Here is a 15,558-nt window from a genome sequence, read left to right on the forward strand (position 1 = left end):
ACTAATACAGACGCATCGTATACAACGTTTGCTTTCGCTTCGTTCGCCTCTACTAGCAACGTTTAGAACGTTTGGGCGTTTCGCCACCACCACGCACTCGTCTGCTTAAACCGTCTCGTATACTACCGCAAACAACGGGTCCGTTTAACGTGCCCGGGTTGACGGCTTGAAGCGGTGTCGGAGCGTTTTCGGCTCCGGCCACTGATGATATGGTCGACTGGGGGGGTCTGCGTGCTACTACAGCCGATCGAACGCCTTGCTGCTGGTTAGTATGTCCCGGCAGAGGCGCCACACGTGCTTGGACGCGTTGTCCAGTGCCGTCGGCGATTTGCCCTTGAACAGGTCCAGGCTTGGCAGGAAGTAGTGCGGACACCGGCGACACTGCAGGCAGGAGATCAGCTGCAGAAAGATCCCGTTCAGGCGATCCGCCACACAGCCCGCATCCCACTCCGTTTCGCGCGGGTGCTTCTCGCACTCGTACAGCAGCAGCGTCTTCAGGTGGTAGTACCCGATCGGGGCGCCGGGCAGATCGAGATGCCGGTCGCACAGCGTCTTGAGGAGGCTGAGGCAACGCTTCCGGTAGCCGCCCTGCAGCAACCGATTCTCCGCCTCGGTGAAGTGCAGCAACCAGGCGTCACCCTCCACGTTCGCGTTCTTCCCCTGCAGGATGACGCTCTCCTTCGACAGCAGGTCGAACCCTTCCGTCTTCACCTCCGCGACGAGCGCGGGATGCGGCCAGGGTATGTTGAGGATCGGCCAGTGGGCGGCCGACCGTGGCCAGATGCCGGTGCACTTGAACGCGGGCGTTATCTGGACGGTGTACCGCTCCCGGATGCGCAGCTTCACCTCGGTCGTGTCCGGCACGAGCTTCACCATGTCCCGGTACGGGCACTTCTCCACCGCCTGGGCGACGAGCGTGTGGAACCGGGACCGGATCTTCCGGGCGGACAGGTAGCCGGACGCGGTGATGAACTCGACCCACAGCGACATCGAGCGTTTGCGGCCGTCGCTCAGCTTCAGCACCGCCGCACCGGGGAGTGACCCGTCGTCCACGAAGTTAAACACCCCCATCTGGTTGAGGTACAGCACGACCTCGAATGCCGTCGGCGATATCACCTCCAGGCCCTCGAATCTGGAACGGGAATGGGTGTTGTAGCGCCGGCACCGGACCAGTGCTGGGCTGCCAATGTACGCCCGCAACGCAACACCAACTTACCGCCCGTTGCACTCCACCAGGCTGGAGATGAACCTCGGTTCCTGCACCTCTACCTCGCGCAGCACCTCCTGCACGATCTTGCAGATCTCGCGCAGCACGAGGGCGATGTTGCCCATGCGCACCTGCACCTTCTCCGCGTAGTACTTGTTAATCTGGAAGATCGTCTTCGACTGCACGGTGATCATGTCCGGTGGCACCAACATGGTTCGCGCGTATGCCTGCAGTGCCACTAGCCCGCAGATGTGTGTCGGAAGGATTCCACTGTTCAGCACCACGGCCGGCAGTCCCGCGCCATGCAGCTGGGGGGTGGTTCGGAAGATGGCGGACGGTCTCCGCACAAACGCGTACACTGCACTCGACACGGGGGATATGCTGTCCTGTTCACGGTACGTCACGTGGCCCGCCGCAGACCATGGCCAACCGTAGCCGGTACGGTGCCGTGCAGTACCGGGCAGTACCGCGTCAGAATGCCCCGGTCGCCCGGTTTTTGGTGCCCGCGGGAAACAAACAAACAACAAAACGACCCCCGTGCAAATCGTGGCACGATATATCTCAATCTCGTTGTCGCAGCGATACTGGCGGGTGTTTACTGACCCGGGTGCCTACACGGCATCCGCTCAAACACATACGCACGCGCGCGCGAATCCCCGCATCCCTTTGAACCCAACCCAACCCGCCCATAACGGGTGCACAAAAGGGCCCACGTTCACGAAGCGCTACTAACGGTGGCGACATGTACGATTCTAGGCATCCCACACCCACCGGACCGCAAGCTCCCCCTTTTGCACCCCCTCCCCCACGAAACATGCGAATAAGGTCCGCGAGGGCGTAGCCACCCTTTACACCCTTACGCCACGATGTCCGGCATATCCTGCCGTGGCCATGTCCGACCCGTGCCCACCACCGGCGGCCACGTCCTGGGATGGGATGGTGGCAACGTGGTCAGGCCCCGAACATCGCGAACGAGCTGTCTCACTCGCTCGCTCGGTCGCTTTTACACCGACAGCGGCCGGACATATGGCGCCGGGCGTGATACCCATCTCCATCAGTGCCGCTACTGGAATCTCGCTCCCCCTGTTCCATGGAAATCTGCTGATGAACGAATCGGCATCGGGTTTCTGACGTATCCCCACCATCTTGCCACAAACACAACCAACCAGGCGCAACCGAAAGGATAACGTTTTTTTTGTCTGTATTTTAAAGGAAGCGGATACAGAAAGATCTCCGTTCGGATAAGCTTTCCACCTGCGATATTATCGATTTAGATGCTGTTGTGCGTACCCAAAAAAAACTCCAAACTTTACCTCCCTATCGCTCTCCGGCAGTCTTCCCGCCGGCCAGCAAAAGAATTGCCGGAAGGTTTGCTGGTTTGTGTTTTTGCCGATTATTCCCCAAACATTCCGTAACACCCTATCCGCAGCGTTACATTTTGTCTAGCCCGGGTTCATTGCATTCATTCCCGAACGCACGCGGTCACGCGCACGCACACCACCAGGTACGGGGGTTTGACAGCGCTGGAAAGTAGGCGTGGCTTGGGCCGGCGCTAGCGAGTGTATGCGTGAGTTCATTCCCTGCATTTACGGACGCAGTGAACATTTCGAGTTTTTGTTTCGTTTTCCACAATGTGTAACTATTTTTTGCGTACTGTTTTGTAAAGCCAAGTGCTTTTTGTTCTGGTGGTAAATTGAATTGATTTAGTGTTTAAATTTATGTTGATTAAGTTTTATTTGTTGTATTTCTTTATATTTATAAGAAATTTTCATCAACAATAACAAAGAATATTCTATTTCACTCCCGTTGTTTGTTGTATTTCATTCTTTTAATAAGAAAATGGCATCAAAAAGTATAAATGTTTAATAGAAATATTTTTCAATTCGTGGTTATATTTTTATTAGTTACAGTTAAATGATTCCCAACATATTTTAAATCAGTGACTATTTTATATAATTATCTTTTATTTCATTTATTGCATACTTATTGGCTTTTATTGCCCTTTCGTTTGCTAAATTATCACACAAACACATCTTACACACCCTTTCCTTCTCAGGGATGATCTCTTCAACGGCTTCCGCACATGGCTCACACATCATATGGGGGGGAAGGAGGTGAAACTCATAAAACTAAACTTTTCTTATTGTAACACTGCTCAGCGGACCAGCACTATCAACCACTTTACCCTATTAGGGCCGTAATTACTCCATCCGAATGAGCCGCCCAAATCAACCGTCTAACCGGCTTTTTGACAGCGTTTGACCGTATGGAACACGAGTTAATGAACATTTTCGTTACTTTAGGGTAAAACAAAATATATCATAAAATGGCCCAATTGAGAAACATTATTAAACAGTAACAATAAACACCACAATTTTATTCGTTTATGCAAAACAAACCGTAAACACCTTATGTAACTTAATAACATTGCAATGTCAATCAACTCCATAATCATGGTAAAAAATAAATTAATTAAAGAAATCTTTAAATAAATCAAACTTTACAAATTGAAGAAATAAAAACAGTTTACTAATGACAAATAAATGTAACAATAGTATATGAAAATATATGATATTAATCATTAAACCACACAACAGATTGATAAATGAACTGGTAAACCGAATTTACTAAATGAACTACTAAATAAATAATAATTTACTAATTGCACTGAATAGATAATGAACGAAATAAGCAAAAAAGTACAGAAAACCTAAATAAAATTAGATATTTATTAAAAGCCCTTTCTGTTTCTATTTTCGTTCAGTTCGTAGTTAAGAGTTTAAAGAAATTAAATTAATAAATTAAAATAATGAATCTGATAAACGGGAAATGTGTCGAAAATGAGGCTCTAAGCCGCACCGTAACTGCAATCCTTTCCTTCCCTCTTGTTTCCACAGGTCTGTAGCGAAGTTGTTGCAGACAGCGGCAACATCAACAGAGATCAGCACCGGGAGCGTACGCGTCAACCACCGCACCGATTGATATTCTGGCCCGTGCTGCTAACGGACCAGGGCCCGCTTTCGCATCCTGGGCACGCACGGCCACAGTCGCTTGCACATGCACGGCCGGTGCCACATCCGATCCGTCTATCTGCCATTGGCGATCTATCCAATGCTGTCAGCCGAACCGAGGCTCATAAATCCTGACCGGAGTGCGCAGGTGAGGTACTGTCGGCAAAAGTGCTTTGGCGAATGGAGAAGCATGGCAGGCGAGGGCTGGGTACCGTGCAAAGATGTGTGTCATAGTCTGGTTTGGTTTCTAGTGGATGCTACCGGGGTCGCAACAATATCTTTCAATCATTTAAAAGAAAATGGGAGCTTTGTTGGAGAACCTACCACAAACGCTTCAAGAATATGTTTGTAGAATTAGACGAAAATGTTGATGTACTTGGATGAGAATCACCTAAAAGGATGTCTTTATAATCTGAGAGTCATGGGTAAGAACTCTTTAATGAGGAAGACCGTGGTATCATTGGACAAATCGATTCATCTCTGGAACATTCCTCAATCACAAAATAGAAATTCCTCAGGTTGTCAAATAGCCTTGAATATTCATCTGATATTCTAACCACTCTTACAAGATGGCATCACTTTGACCACATTGATCTACTACTGACCAGTATTGACAATGCGAGCCCCAACAGTCAGTCCTTTGGTATCTCAACTTCTAGTCACTTTGACTCACATCCTCAAGGTCATTCAAAATCCAATACTTCCGAGAACCTGACCTAGAATTGAGAATGCCCAAGTAGGAGGACCTTAAAGAGTGTCTTTATAATCTGAGATTCTCGGACAAAGACTCTTTATTGAGGAAGATCGTGGTATCAATGACAGAAACCATATCATATCGACTCATCTCTGGAACATTCCTCAATGAAATTTCCACATGAAATTCCCCAGGTTGTCAAATAGCCTTGGACATGCATGGGATAATTCAAAGCACTCTTACAAGGTGGCGAGTACAAAAAACCCCTATAGTAGCTATAGTCACTTCTTTGGTATCTCAACTTCTAACCACTTTAACTCCCATCCTCAAAGTCATCCAAAATCCAATACTTCCTAGAACGCGACCCGGTGATATCATCTCTTCTTCTGTTTTATGTAAATTACCACACAGAAGCAGTTTCTTGGGGCCTTCAAGACCTCTTTATGCATAAGATACTATCTTATTATCATTTCTGGAGGTAGAATTATTAAGGTATTGGAGGTATTATTTCTGGAGCGACTTCCTGGAGTCATGTCTTCAAGGATTTTCACAAAGTCTCCTTCAAAAGTATCTAAAATGAGTTTCTTCAATATCCGAGATGCTGTCCCCTTCCAGACTCCAGATGAAGTCAAGTTCTTTGAAGTTTTCTACAAAACATTGCCTTATTTTTGTGCTGCTTCAGACATTCTTGTCTATATTTACAAGCTTGAAAGGGACAGGCTGGAAGTGGCAGAGTTGGAAGCTAATCGAATGGTATATTAATTGGATCCCTCTGTTCTTGTCATCCCGCACATGCGAGTTTGTCGGAGTGGTGTCTTCACTCTCCCTGCTTGTAGAATGACCAAGCCACCTTGCTTTATGGCTCCCTATTCAAATGTGTTCCACCGAGACATGCATTGACGAGTGCGCAACTGATTACTTCCGAGTGCAGTACAAATCGGTTTGCACTTTTCCCGCCGTGTCGTGTAGTGTTTTTCACCCAAACCTCCTGTTTTCTGCCTCAGATGCTTGCTAATACAACTTCGCCTCAGCACAGCCTAGCGCCAACGATACGACAACGATCAAAATCCGGCCTCTTCCTAACGCTCTGAGGCCTTTCTCTCTCTCTCTCGCAGAGTACGCATTCGGGACCATCGGTGTCTGACAAGTCTAAAAATGTGATTTCATTTTAATTATAATTTATTCATTGTGACACGCAAGCACAACACGGGAGGCGCAACGATTTCTTGCGGCACGGTTTTCTCCCGGTTTTCCTTTTTTTAGCTCACCGGTGCACGGTTCATCGGAGTTTTCCACCCATGCGGGAAGGGGGTGTCGTTGGGTGCGGGCAGGGATGGCATTGGATGCACTTTCACCACCTTGCCACTAATTGCGTGCAGGCGGTGCGCGGGAGCGCATTATTTATTGCCTGGTGCCGTGACCGGGATCCGTGTGTGCGCGCGCGCCGGCGAATGATGGGGGTTTTCCAGCCGGAACGGAAAACTCGCCGCCGTTGTCAACGTGCCCATGCCGACGCGTCGGGCTTAATCATTCCAATATGTTTGTCAGTCATAATCAGTGCGGTTGCAGCAGCTCCTTGCCGTTTCGGCTATTTCCGTTAATTGCGCGGCGGTTTGCTTGCACTCAGTTACGATGCCGCGCGAGCAGTTTGGGAGCTGCGCCGTGGGCACGATCGGTGGGTCACAAGGGCCTGCCTTGTTGGTTCGGTTGGCGAGGTGTACATCACATCTTTTAAAACTGCACAGCGCGGCCGACCATCCCCGCCGAGGGGGTAGTTTCGACTCTCCAGCACAGGTTGAGTCATTATTTCAAGACAGGCACTGTTCACCCCTAACAAAGACATCGTCTCGCCGGGGTGTTGCCACAGCAGTTCGGACCAACAAAAAAAAAATCCCATTGTGCGCTCAGGATCTTCCGGTCCCGTGTGACACTTGCCCTCCCCCCCCCCCCCCCCCCCCCCCCACCAACCCAGCTCCTGGTTGGCATGGCGCAGGAAAAGCACACGAGGGTTATAATGGAATTAGGATATTCGGCCATCTCGTTGCCGGGACCGTACGCACAAGTGCATCTAAAATAATTAGAAAGTAATGCAATTATCCAACGTGCACCCTTCGGCTCGCTGTGTCGGCAACAATAAATCACATGCCGGTGTAATTCGATTGCGATGACATAATGAAGAGATATCGTTGGCCGACGCGATTTTTCCGAGTGCTTGGCGTGTTCGGTGGGTCGAAGCAGTCGGTTGCTGTTTACTTTACTTTCTCAGCTCCTTTAGTGGCTTTAAAAAGGACGAGCAGACAGCATTGCAAAAGTTTATTTAGTGTAACTACAATAAAATAAAGCATTTTAACCTGTTTGAAGCGAAAAAATGGAGATTCCGAAAGGGAAAACCTTGCTGAAAATGGAGATCAGAAAGGAAAAGTCTTCTTCAAGCACCAGAAACAACCTTTCCCCCACCCCTCCCACCACCCCCCACCCCAGAGCTCTCTTTGCGCCTGGTAATACACTCATAATAAGAGGGATTTGGTGGAACATTTGGGACCTTTGCCCAAAACGACCCTTTTGCTTGCAAATCAGCAAACCAAAACAAAAAAAAAAACAAAAGCAAAATAAAATGGAGGAAAAATCCGCAAGCAGTGAAGCGAAAAGCCATCCGTAATTCACTTTCGAAACCGGGCCGTAACATAAAACATTCCCTCCCTCGCCAACCCCCCGCATGCCCCTGTTGTTTCGTCCCATTCTGTTCCTAATCGTACATCCCACGGGGACTCTTCCACGAGTACCGCCAGCGTTGGATTACTGGCTTTCCTTTTGCTGTTTTTCTTTCTTCTTCTTCTTCTTCTTCCTTTTCCCCCTTTTTTTCGGCCCAAGTGCGATGACGTATAATTTGTACCACAAACAATGGAAACACGAAGCCGAAGGTTTGCGACTTAATGGGGGTGCGTGTGTGTGTGTGTGTGTGTGTGTGTGTGTGTGTGTGTGTGCTTCTGTTTGAATGCGATTTTATTCACCCCGAGGAAGGAAAAACTTTTGTTTGCAGCGCGCAAACGATCCCGTTCGCAGTCGCCGGGAGGGAAGATTATGCTTTGTCCGGCGTTACGGTAAACATTACACCCCATTAACGGGCAGCCCGCCGTTGCAGCGGGGCCGCACAGCGAACCTTCGGGGACCGCTATCCGCAGCACGGCCGATGACGGTGCGCTACAGGGGGTTTATCTACGTTTTGCGGATTAATCTCAGCGTTGCGGCACCGGTGCCGGTTTTTCGGGTGGGTGGGAAGATGGTAGAATTCATCGCAACGGGTTGGTCGGTGGGACACTTCAGCGACGCGCCCTATCACGACGAGCACCGTTTCGATCAGTTGTCAAACAAATCGTTTATCGTACCCCTGTTGGCACTCGAGAGCAACGCGTCACCCTGTCGCGCTGTCGGGTGCGGTTGGTAAGGATGCTCTTTTCTACAGGTGGCCAACCAGCAGCAGTGATTGCCTGCAAAACCGTCGGTAACACTGGTTTAAAATTGTCGTGTGCTTCGGAAAGCCTACTTTTAGGCGCATAAAATATCGATTCACATGTGCAGTGTGTTAACGTACGCAAAACGATTTTCTTGAGTTCTTCTATATAAGTAATCCTCTGGACCCTCTAGCTGAGGGCCCGGTGGTGTATCGGTAGCGGTGCCGGCCTTCACAAGGACAGGGTCGGTCCAAAATCCCATACGGACCAACCTCCTGTAGCGAGGACTGGCTAGTCGGAGTCGGACGACCTTAGAAGGTCGTTACGTCCAGAAGAAAGAGAGGGAGGAAAGAAGAGAGAGAGAGAGAGATACAGTATGTATGACTCTTCAATATAAGACACTTGTCAGGCACTTGAAAGTCATCAATATGCGAAGGTCGTTTGGGAGGAGTGTCATCGTCGTAGAGTCCTGTTGTAGTTGATCATTCTACCCCTATGTTCGTTGATATAGAATAATAGTTCTATAGGTATACATCTCCCACAACAGAGGTTGGTAATTGTTTGGTGAACTGTCAAGGATACCTCGAAAGAACTCCACACAAACTCTTTCTCAGTGCTCGCTCAAGAAATCCAGCAGTATACTTCAAGTTTAGAACCAAGTCGCCGTTAATGTGAACAGATGATGTTTTGTTAGTACTCTCATATTTGCTCCTTTTTTGCGTCTTCTGGCGCTTCTACACGCTGTAAAGTCGTTGTTTGGCGTCTTCTCGTATTCGGATCTGTACAGTTGCTGTAGTTCTAACGTAGATGTGGAAACTCTTCCTTCTGTCCGAAGAACTGCCACTCGATAAACATGTTGGATGGACGCACTGAACGTTCCACCTGCGCTGATCCTACATCAGACCCCTTTAGGAAGTCTTCTCATTGCAGAATAGCGCCTTAAACACATCAAGATAACCATAAACACTTCTGCACATCTTCTTTATCCTGGATTTTATACTTTGGCTTTCCTATTTCTCATTCATTTTCTACCCTAAAGAATATCGTACTTTTCAGATGTTCGACAATCTGAAGATGACCATCTTCATGACTCCTATAAAAAATATCCTGAGAATCCTGACTTCATTAAGAGATAAACGATGAGTTTCTGATCTGCTTTAATCCGTCCTGTAAGATCAATTTTATTGAGCATTTCATACATATTTAACCCAAAAAAAAAAGAAAAAAAGTTCGATTATGTTTCGCTTATCGGTTGCACGCGTGCGCGTGCACGCAAACGGGCGCATAAAAGGGGAAAGAATTAAAAATTAACTAAAAAATAACCGGACAAACTAACATCCTACGCAGTGTATTCGTACGATGCATACACATCCGCCTCCAGCGCGAATTCCGTTGTATGACGCCGTTCGATTATTTACAGTGTTATAAGTGTAGATTCTTTCCTTTTGCTAAACACACACACACACACAGACACACAAACATACACATACACCCGACATAACTCATCGGCCGTAAACCTAGCTGAACCGGATGCTAGTTTCGCTATCTTCTCGTCAATTTGCTAATTTGCTAGTTGCGTCGGTAACGGCGCTACAATGCCGTTGCGTAAAGCATTCGGTATTTAGGCAGGTAAAAAGTACTGGATTTTTTTTTTAAAACGGTATAATATATAAACAAGACAGTAAACGCTTAGCATGGGGTGTGGATGGGACCGCGTGCGGCCCTAAAACTTATGTGTTTTACCCAACGTGAAAGTAAGGGTTGCTTAATAAAAACTGATGCTAGTGGAGCAAAACCACCCACTAGTGCGAACGATTCTTATTGCAGGCTGCAAGTAACAAACAAAACAATTACAACATAACGAAGCGCACTCGGACATACCCTCGTACTCCTAGCGAGATGTTAGTGTGCCAAACTATTCTGGAGCTTCATATTTCCCTCGCGTGAGACTAATCACTAACCTATATATCTGGCATTGCAAATGATTGGGATATTCAGTAATGCACAGTGAGTGTGGGCAGGGGTGGCGAAGAAAAACGGACAGGGTTATCTCCTCGCACCCGCACCAACAACAAAAAAGAAAAGAAACAGAAATCAAAACCGAAACAACCTAAACAACCCCAATCTAATTAAGCGCAAATGATCGTTTGTCGCGATTTTTGCCGCGCGAAATCGTGCGCGCCTTGAACGCGGCCGCATTTATGAACCGCTGTTCGGCTTTCACCGTTTTCCGTAGCCGTTCCGGTTCGTCCATCTTCGGGCCGAGCTGGAGCACCTCGCGCACAAACACGTTCTCCGCCAGGTGCACGTTCATGCCAAACCCGAGCGCATTCCGCAGACACGTGTACTGGTGATGGGTGGCCCACGTGTTCAGCACCAGCAGCTCCCGGCCAAACTTGATGCCGATTTCCGGCGAAATGTCTTCCTCCAGATAGTGCAGCACGTCCCGGAACGTGGCCCGCTGCACCTTGCGGTCCCGCTTCGCCCGATACTTGTGCGCATCGGTGGCGAGCTTCTGGGCCGCCTCGATCAGCATCGGTAGCTCCTCTTCCAGAAATTCGTCATCATGCTGCCGGCCGAGCTCGAACATCAGTGCGAGCGTTTCGCCCGCAACCATGCGCACCTCGAGTATCGGACTCTGCAGCATGCCGACCAGATTGCTTACGGACGGTACCACACCGGTACCGGCGGCACCGCCCATCAGCGCCACAAACTCACCGGGCGGCAACAGTGTCAGCAACAGCGACCAAGCGCTCAGTGCCGCACTGTGCAGTGCGCCGGCATCGTTGCTCGCACCGCTCGGGCTATTATCACCCTTCAGGAAGCTGCCAGCGAACAGGCTCTGCAGCACCTTCATCAGCGGCAGTATCTCGCCGAGATCATCCACACCGACGAAGCACAGCAACCCGAGCGCAGCACAACACTTCGCCCGGGCATCGTACGCGGCCGAACCGTCCTGGGCCGTGCTGAGCAGTACCGGCTTCAGCACCGTCACCAGCTCCCCAATATCCTCCAGCGCCTCGATCTGAATCACCAGCAGCGGTATGATGCGGGCCGCCCACGACTGTTCCACACCCTTGCCGCGTCGCAGGGACTTTTCCACCGCATCCATCAGCGTCACCTTCCGATCGTCCAGAAAGTCCGGGATGTAGTGGTGCACCAGCACCTCGTTGATCGTCTGGAACGCGTTGATGCGCGTCTGCTGCGCCTTGTCCGACACATTTTCGATCGCCTGCAGCAGCTTCTCCTCGTACTTCTCGAACCCGCCGCTACCGGATTCACCGGACTCGCCCGACTCGATGCTACCGTTGTGACCGTCCGCTAGCTGCGTCTCCGAATGGCACGAGTACGTGCTCGCATTATCGTTCGATGTTTCATCATCGGACTGATCGTTGTTCTGTTGCCAGTTGTCGGCGGCTGCAGTTATTTTTTTTTTTTGGGAACAAACGAAAGAGAATAAAAAAAAGATCGTGAGAATAGGACTTCACAAAGCTCCAAAAGGTGCTGAAAAATAAATGTTTAGCAGTGGGGGACTCTTTTTCGCCTTTAAACCCTTATCTTATCTCCATACGCGTTCAGCTCACCTTCTGACCCGCTCTACACCGCAAATTACAACACAATTTCAACGTATTGTGTATTGTATTGCACATTTCGTAGCAATCGAAAATTGTATTATTCATCAATAAATGATTTGCGGTTTTGGCAAACATATAAAATAACATTCGGTGATTAATGTCAGCAAATGGAAAACCATCTCTAGAACCTGAATGAACTAGTACTACTTTAATAAAGTACCTAACTGAGCCAATGATGGAAGTATTATTACTGCTAACTTTATGAACGTTTGAATTTCCTCCGTGTAATAGTCTGAGTCTTGGGGTTTTACATCAAAATACTGTCAGACACGTGATTAAAACATTGGAAGAACAAAATTAATTTTGTGGATAATACAATACGGTCTTCAATATCTGAAATCTTAGCTAATTATTCTTTTAATACGATTTTTTACGAGCTATTGCTTAGACCTTGAACAACGGAAAATGCAAAGCACTAATTTTTCCCCCTTCAACATTCCTGACTGTATATTTGCCCTTGAGCACCGGATATATTTTTATAAATGCCATCTTGTGCCAATTCTACATTCTCATCAAATTGGACGTTTCTTTCTCTGACTACTGACGTTCCAATTGACTGATGACACGGCAAACGAGGCGACGGCTCGCCATCCCACAAACACCTTTGTGAGATGAAAGTAAGCTCGCGCAACTTGCAATGATGAATCGAAAATTGGCCGTGCACTGCCGCTGCACAGTTGTTCACCTCCTGTATCACCCTAAAGGCAGTGCGCAGCCGCGTGCACCAACCAACACGCAGCAAATCCGCATTCACAGGTGTATGGGTTTAGCTTTGTGAGTGTTTCGTTTCTAACACACAAAAAAACAATACCTTCACAAAGGCACCAACACAATGGATAGTGGTGTGGCCCAGTTTTGGTAATAGTATTGCTTTTTCTCACTGATAATTTCGTTGTGGTCTTGTTCTAAAAACAATGATGTATTAGTACAACTATTATAAAATTATGGTTTGCTCCAGTTTCTCCATCGCCGATCTTTCCCGCAATGGCCTTGCCTGGAAGGGGAAGGAAATGTTTGCGTACTGCACATTGTAGCGTTGTGGCCTCATGCTTACATACACACGCAACGGAACGTTCGTGTCGCATAACGAGGTCAACCGTGAGCCTAAAATGAAACACCGAACTTATGCTCAAGGACGCCCGCAGCACGCACTGGAAAGTGACACGACATCGGTAACGTGCGGTGCGTGCGAATGTATGCGTGCCTCGTGCTGGATTTTGTACGCCAAACACCAATTGTACGAAACAACCAATACACACCTGCGTGTTTTTTCCGATTTCGTGGCATGTTGGATGTGGTGCGCTGCGTTGTTCTGCGTGCCCCTTCAAGAGTAATTCTGGCTGATTGAAGGACGGGAGCCAACGGGCCTTTATTGATGTGGGTTTGATTGGTGAAACCCACAAAGCAGCAAAGCACACTATGTTTTGCGCCCTGTATGGAAGAAAGCAAAAGCGGGTGGTGTGAGTTGAAACGAAAAAGGAAAATCCCCGCACGGGGGGCGGGAGCACTCCAAAAATAGGATACAATTTTTATGTTAAGATGAAAGCAAGTGAAAGAGTGGATGTGGGGAAGCTATACCCCAGAGTCTTCTTACTGTCTTTTTTCTTCTGTGATAATGAAATGAACAATCGAAACAAAACAAAGTTGAAAGGCTTTTTGTTCTTAAGGGGTTAGAAATCGAACCATTTGCGCGGTACACTTGGGTTATGGGCCCACAGACTGCACACACTAGCGCGGCATGCTAACTTTTACAATATTCTTTCGCTATACGTTTTTTGCTCTTTATTTCTACTTTCCTTAGGGAAAATGAAAAAAGTTTTGATTCTGCACCAAAAAAAAAGCATAAACGGGACTATGTCTCTGTATCAAAGCAAAGATTAGTGGAAATAGAAAAAAAAAAGAAAAAAAAAACACCTAACCACAGCTGTTCTAACCCACCTAAAAGTGCTCACACAATTCACCCACACACACACACACAACTCGGGAAAACACACTATGCACTAGACAGTCACAGGAACGATTTTTGTTCTTGCCCGGGGGAGGTATGAATCGTCTCTGCTAGGGAAATGCTTGTTCCTTGAACTAAATGTTCCTTTTTCTACAGCTTTTCGCGCCTAAAAAGACACCAACTCCACCACTCCCTTCGACACCTCGGTATGGCCGCGTGTGTTGCGGCTGTGGTTTAATAACTACACACGGTGCACGGACGCGCGTGTATCAGCTGCACCAGTATCTATGCGATGGCATTAATCAGGAACGTCTCCTTTTTATAAGCCAGTTATTAGCACCGATTTCGACACTGGTCGCAACAAGCACCACCGCACTGGCAGGCGCTGCACATTGATCCACTTCCGCACCAACACTACCACCGACGGACGCAAACGGCACCAGCGATGAGTAATTGTCGTGGCCAATGTTATGAAATAATGAACAGTGCATGATGTAGTCCCGCACGCGTCTTCTCACTCCCTGTTGGATGTGGTGTCACGGATCGGCTGGGGTTGTAAGAAGGAAGTGGGTGATGCCAGACCAACAGAAAAATAAAATCGATCAGCGTTTTTTGTTTCACTGCTTAACTCGGTTTGCTTCTTCCCTATTCTAATGATACCCGTGATAAAACAGCGCACGGTGATTAATGGTAAAGCAGGTGAAAAAATTACGTACGCTTGGTGAACAAGGCGTGCGCGCGTTGTGTGTGCAAAAAGGAAACGCGATCCACCTGTCACATGGTTCTTTTCTTTTTGGTAGCCATTTTGTTATTATTTTCGTACCGTTTGACAGCTCATCGTATGAAAGATGACACAAGCGTCACCAGGCTCGGCAAGATTGCTAGAGCAAAAAAAAAACCTAGATGTGTAGTACTAAAAAATTCGATAAATGATTTTTATAGCCCCCCCCAACTCGAAAGGGTTTGAAGCTACCCTGAACAAAAATTGTACATGACACTATGGGCTGAGCGTAGTCATGAAGGAAAACCAAATAAAAATGAAAGTGTTTTTATTTTTTGGTTCTCGTTGCAATGGTGGTTTTAAACGGTGATTTAAGGGAAGTAAGGTAGTAAGGTAAGTCAAGCAAAAAATCATACATGTATTTTATTATTAATTTAAAGCATTACTGCTTAAAGATTTTACTCTCGGGAAGCATGAAATTTTTATTATAATTTATCTAAATATGTAGTAAACATTTATGCAAGGGAATATTCCTAATAAATTTAGCAAAGTTTTATAAAAATACGTTTCAACAAAGTTTTTTATATTAAAGATATTAAGTTAAATATTAAAAATATTGTTATGTTGTTAACTATATGATAACCATCCTGAAATCATAAATATATCAGAAGTAAATCGCTGATAGATTTATGTTTTTTTTTAATATATCCTTATTTTGTCATAATTTTCATAACCACCATTGTTTTTAACTATTACAGCCACGGAAACAAAAATTAAAACATACCTCATAAAATTTTTATGATTACCGATCCATGACCAACTCGAGCCCATAGTGCAACAAATATGGCCAGGGTAGCTTCAACCCCTATAGGGGAGCACTACGGAAATCT

At 47.2% G+C, this 15,558-nt stretch overlaps 2 protein-coding genes across 2 annotated transcripts; both read right to left on the reverse strand.

Annotated features, from left to right (window-relative positions):
* Positions 1 to 237: 237 nt before the first annotated feature.
* LOC128717847 (protein mab-21-like) lies at positions 238 to 1,419 on the reverse strand. The gene is made up of 2 exons (XM_053811524.1): positions 1,217 to 1,419; positions 238 to 1,132 (listed from the first exon to the last, which is right to left on the reverse strand). Exons 1-2 carry the CDS (start codon positions 1,417 to 1,419, stop codon positions 238 to 240), a joined length of 1,098 nt encoding a protein of 365 aa, XP_053667499.1.
* Positions 1,420 to 10,489: 9,070 nt separating this feature from the next.
* On the reverse strand, positions 10,490 to 13,286 carry LOC128710126 (interferon-related developmental regulator 2). The gene is made up of 2 exons (XM_053805171.1): positions 13,259 to 13,286; positions 10,490 to 11,781 (listed from the first exon to the last, which is right to left on the reverse strand). Exons 1-2 carry the CDS (start codon positions 13,284 to 13,286, stop codon positions 10,490 to 10,492), a joined length of 1,320 nt encoding a protein of 439 aa, XP_053661146.1.
* Between the last annotated feature and the right edge of the window lie 2,272 nt (positions 13,287 to 15,558).

The sequence above is a fragment of the Anopheles marshallii genome, chromosome X, assembly GCF_943734725.1.
Source record: "Anopheles marshallii chromosome X, idAnoMarsDA_429_01, whole genome shotgun sequence".
NCBI classification, from domain to species: Eukaryota; Metazoa; Arthropoda; class Insecta; order Diptera; family Culicidae; genus Anopheles; species Anopheles marshallii.

Coding starts and splice junctions, on each gene's coding strand:
- LOC128717847 (XM_053811524.1), bottom strand. CDS start 1,419: ATGTTGGTGCCACCGGACATGATCACCGTGCAGTCGAAGACGATCTTC. Junction 1,133..1,216: donor CTGGTGGAGTGCAACGGGCG/GTAAGTTGGTGT, acceptor TTCCCGTTCCAG/ATTCGAGGGCCTGGAGGTGA.
- LOC128710126 (XM_053805171.1), bottom strand. CDS start 13,286: ATGCCACGAAATCGGAAAAAACACGCAG. Junction 11,782..13,258: donor AAATCGGAAAAAACACGCAG/GTGTGTATTGGT, acceptor AAATAACTGCAG/CCGCCGACAACTGGCAACAG.